At 40.5% G+C, this 2,595-nt stretch overlaps 1 protein-coding gene across 1 annotated transcript; it reads left to right on the forward strand.

Annotated features, from left to right (window-relative positions):
• Positions 1–828: 828 nt before the first annotated feature.
• On the forward strand, positions 829–2,290 carry LOC121966168 (oxysterol-binding protein-related protein 11-like; the record flags this gene model as incomplete). Its single annotated transcript, XM_042516277.1, has 3 exons — positions 829–1,276; positions 1,771–1,957; positions 2,108–2,290. Coding segments are annotated over 3 exons (818 nt in total), but the record flags the coding sequence as incomplete, so codon positions are not given.
• Positions 2,291–2,595: the final 305 nt, after the last annotated feature.

Raw genomic sequence — 2,595 nt, forward strand, 5'->3', positions numbered from 1 at the left:
TTTTCAATGATGTAATTTCCTCGAAATTATGCCACTTAAAAGAACAGCGCAATATTTTGGTGCAGTAATACATCAGTTTGACGGGGTGGAACATGGAAGTTTAGGGACACGACTTCCTACGGAAAACCTGAAAAAGTCATGGAAATAGGACTGTCCTTGAAAGTTTTGGAAATGTCATGGAATTTTATTGCGTTCAGTGAAATTGTTAAAGTAATCTTCCATGATTGTGGGTCGTTAGAAAGTCATGAAAAAAAACTGGATTTTGGTCCATGAAAATGTTTGGAAAACAATAATATAATAATAATGACAATAAATTCAGGTGAGACACAAAATAAAATAAATTAAATTGAAAGAAAAATAATAAATAAATACATTTAAAAGAAAATAGATATGTAGAAAGGAAAACTTACAAACAGAATTAAATAAACTGATACAAAATTACAAATAAATATTTGTGATATTGGATCAGTATTACTGCACTAACAGTGTTGCTCATTTTTTTTCTACATTTTCTGAGCACATTCCTCTTGCAGAATAGCACTTTTTCTCCAAAATCAGCTGATGTTTTAAGTCTTTAACCCAAAGCTTAAAGGCTTTTACATCTTTACACCTGACGATTAAAATGCACATCTTGTGGAGCTAATCCAAATACTGCAGTAGTAGCAGTAGATCTATGGGTACTTATTAAGCGTGTGGTTTTAAAAATTGATTTCCAGAAACAGTTATTGGGTAAATACAGACATTTTAGCATGCCTGTTTTAGTTCGTCATCCTGTGTTGTTCCAACTCAAATTAAATGTGACGGTGTTTGTTTTGATGCTCCTCCCAGGTGGTTCTCCCCACCTTTATACTGGAGAAGCGCTCTCTGCTGGAGATGTATGCCGACTTCATGTCACACCCGGACCTTTTCGTGGCCATCACCGACGGCAGCAGCCCGGAGGACCGCATGGTCCGGTTTGTGGAGTACTACCTCACCTCCTTCCACGAGGGCCGCAAGGGCGCCATCGCCAAGAAGCCCTACAACCCCATCATCGGCGAGACCTTCCACTGCTCCTGGAAGGTTCCCAGGAAACCAGAGGAGGCGTCGCAGGGAGGCGACCCGGCCGCCTCCCAGGACCCCTACCAAGTACGCTTTGTGGCGGAGCAGGTGTCCCACCACCCTCCTGTGTCCGGCTTCTATGCTGAATGCCAGGAGAGGCGGATGTGTGTGAACACACACGTGTGGACCAAGAGCAAGTTCATGGGAATGTCCATTGGCGTGTCCATGATCGGGGAAGGTGAGCAGCACGGTTTTAATTATATGTGTGTTTTATAATCATCAATCTCAAAAATTATTTGATGCATCAGAAACAACGTCACTTTTATCAGCTGCATCCCAGGAAAAGGTGACTTCTGTGCATCCTTGAGGTTTTGCTGCCTTTTTCAGATTTTTAAAATCTTGAAACCTGAGCAAATTGATGTGAGTTAGTTAGTTAGTAGATTTGGAAAATTGTTTCCAATAAGTGAGTGGGGAAAAAATGCAAAAGCTAAAAAGAAAAATTTTTGTTCTAATTATCAAAACATGGAGAGACAGCAGTTAAAAAAAAAGTAAGAAATTAGTAAAAAAAAAAAAAAAATGTTGCACAAAAATTACCTGAAGAAAGAAAAGAAAATGACCCCCTGTGCGTTCTGTAGAAATATAGTCCATTGGACATTTTTCCTCGTTTCCTAGAAGTATTACATTTAAAATTAAACTGTAGCTTGTGTTTCTCTTCGTGATTTATCTTTCCAGGTTGTCTATATTTGCTGGAGCACGACGAAGAGTACACTTTCACGCTGCCTTGTGCGTATGCGCGCTCCATCCTCACCGTCCCCTGGGTGGAGCTGGGCGGCAAAGTCAACATCAGCTGCGCCAAGTCGGGCTACTCGGCGATCATCACCTTCCAGACGAAACCTTTTTACGGCGGCAAATTACACAAGTGAGATCCTCCCCGAGTTACGAGTTGTTATTGATGTCACTGTAATGTTCTTCGTATGTTTGAAATAGCAGCTATATCTGAAAAATTGACATAAAATGAAAATATTTTGAATATTTAACACATTTTGTGATATTGTCAATATGACTGTAGGGTAACAGCGGAGGTGAAGCACAACACCACCAACGCGGTGGTGTGTCGAGTGCAGGGCGAGTGGAACGGCGTCCTGGAGTTCAGTTACACCAGCGGAGAGACGAGGGTGGTCGACGTCACCAAGCTGCCCGTTACGAGGAAGTGCGTTCGGCCGGTGGAGAAGCAGGGACCAACCGAGTCCAGGTCAGAACGCTGGCGAGGTTTTATGTGTTGTATTTTGATTTTCAGGATTCAGAATACTTTTTATGTAAATGTTCACAGGTGCATCGAACTCTTAAGATGACTTGCACAAAGGTTATTTTTTTATTTTTTTTTACATACACCAATTATTTTTCTTCTCGGCGACATTTGGTCCATCTTTATCCTCACTTCAAACCAAAGTTACAGGGATCTAATGTTAAACTACTTATTAAAATTTCATTTGTTCATGGGGACGATTTTCACAGCTTCTCAGCAAACCAAATTTTTTTATCTTTTTTTTTAAATTT

The sequence above is a fragment of the Plectropomus leopardus genome, unplaced genomic scaffold (assembly GCF_008729295.1).
Source record: "Plectropomus leopardus isolate mb unplaced genomic scaffold, YSFRI_Pleo_2.0 unplaced_scaffold23359, whole genome shotgun sequence".
NCBI classification, from domain to species: domain Eukaryota; kingdom Metazoa; phylum Chordata; class Actinopteri; order Perciformes; family Serranidae; genus Plectropomus; species Plectropomus leopardus.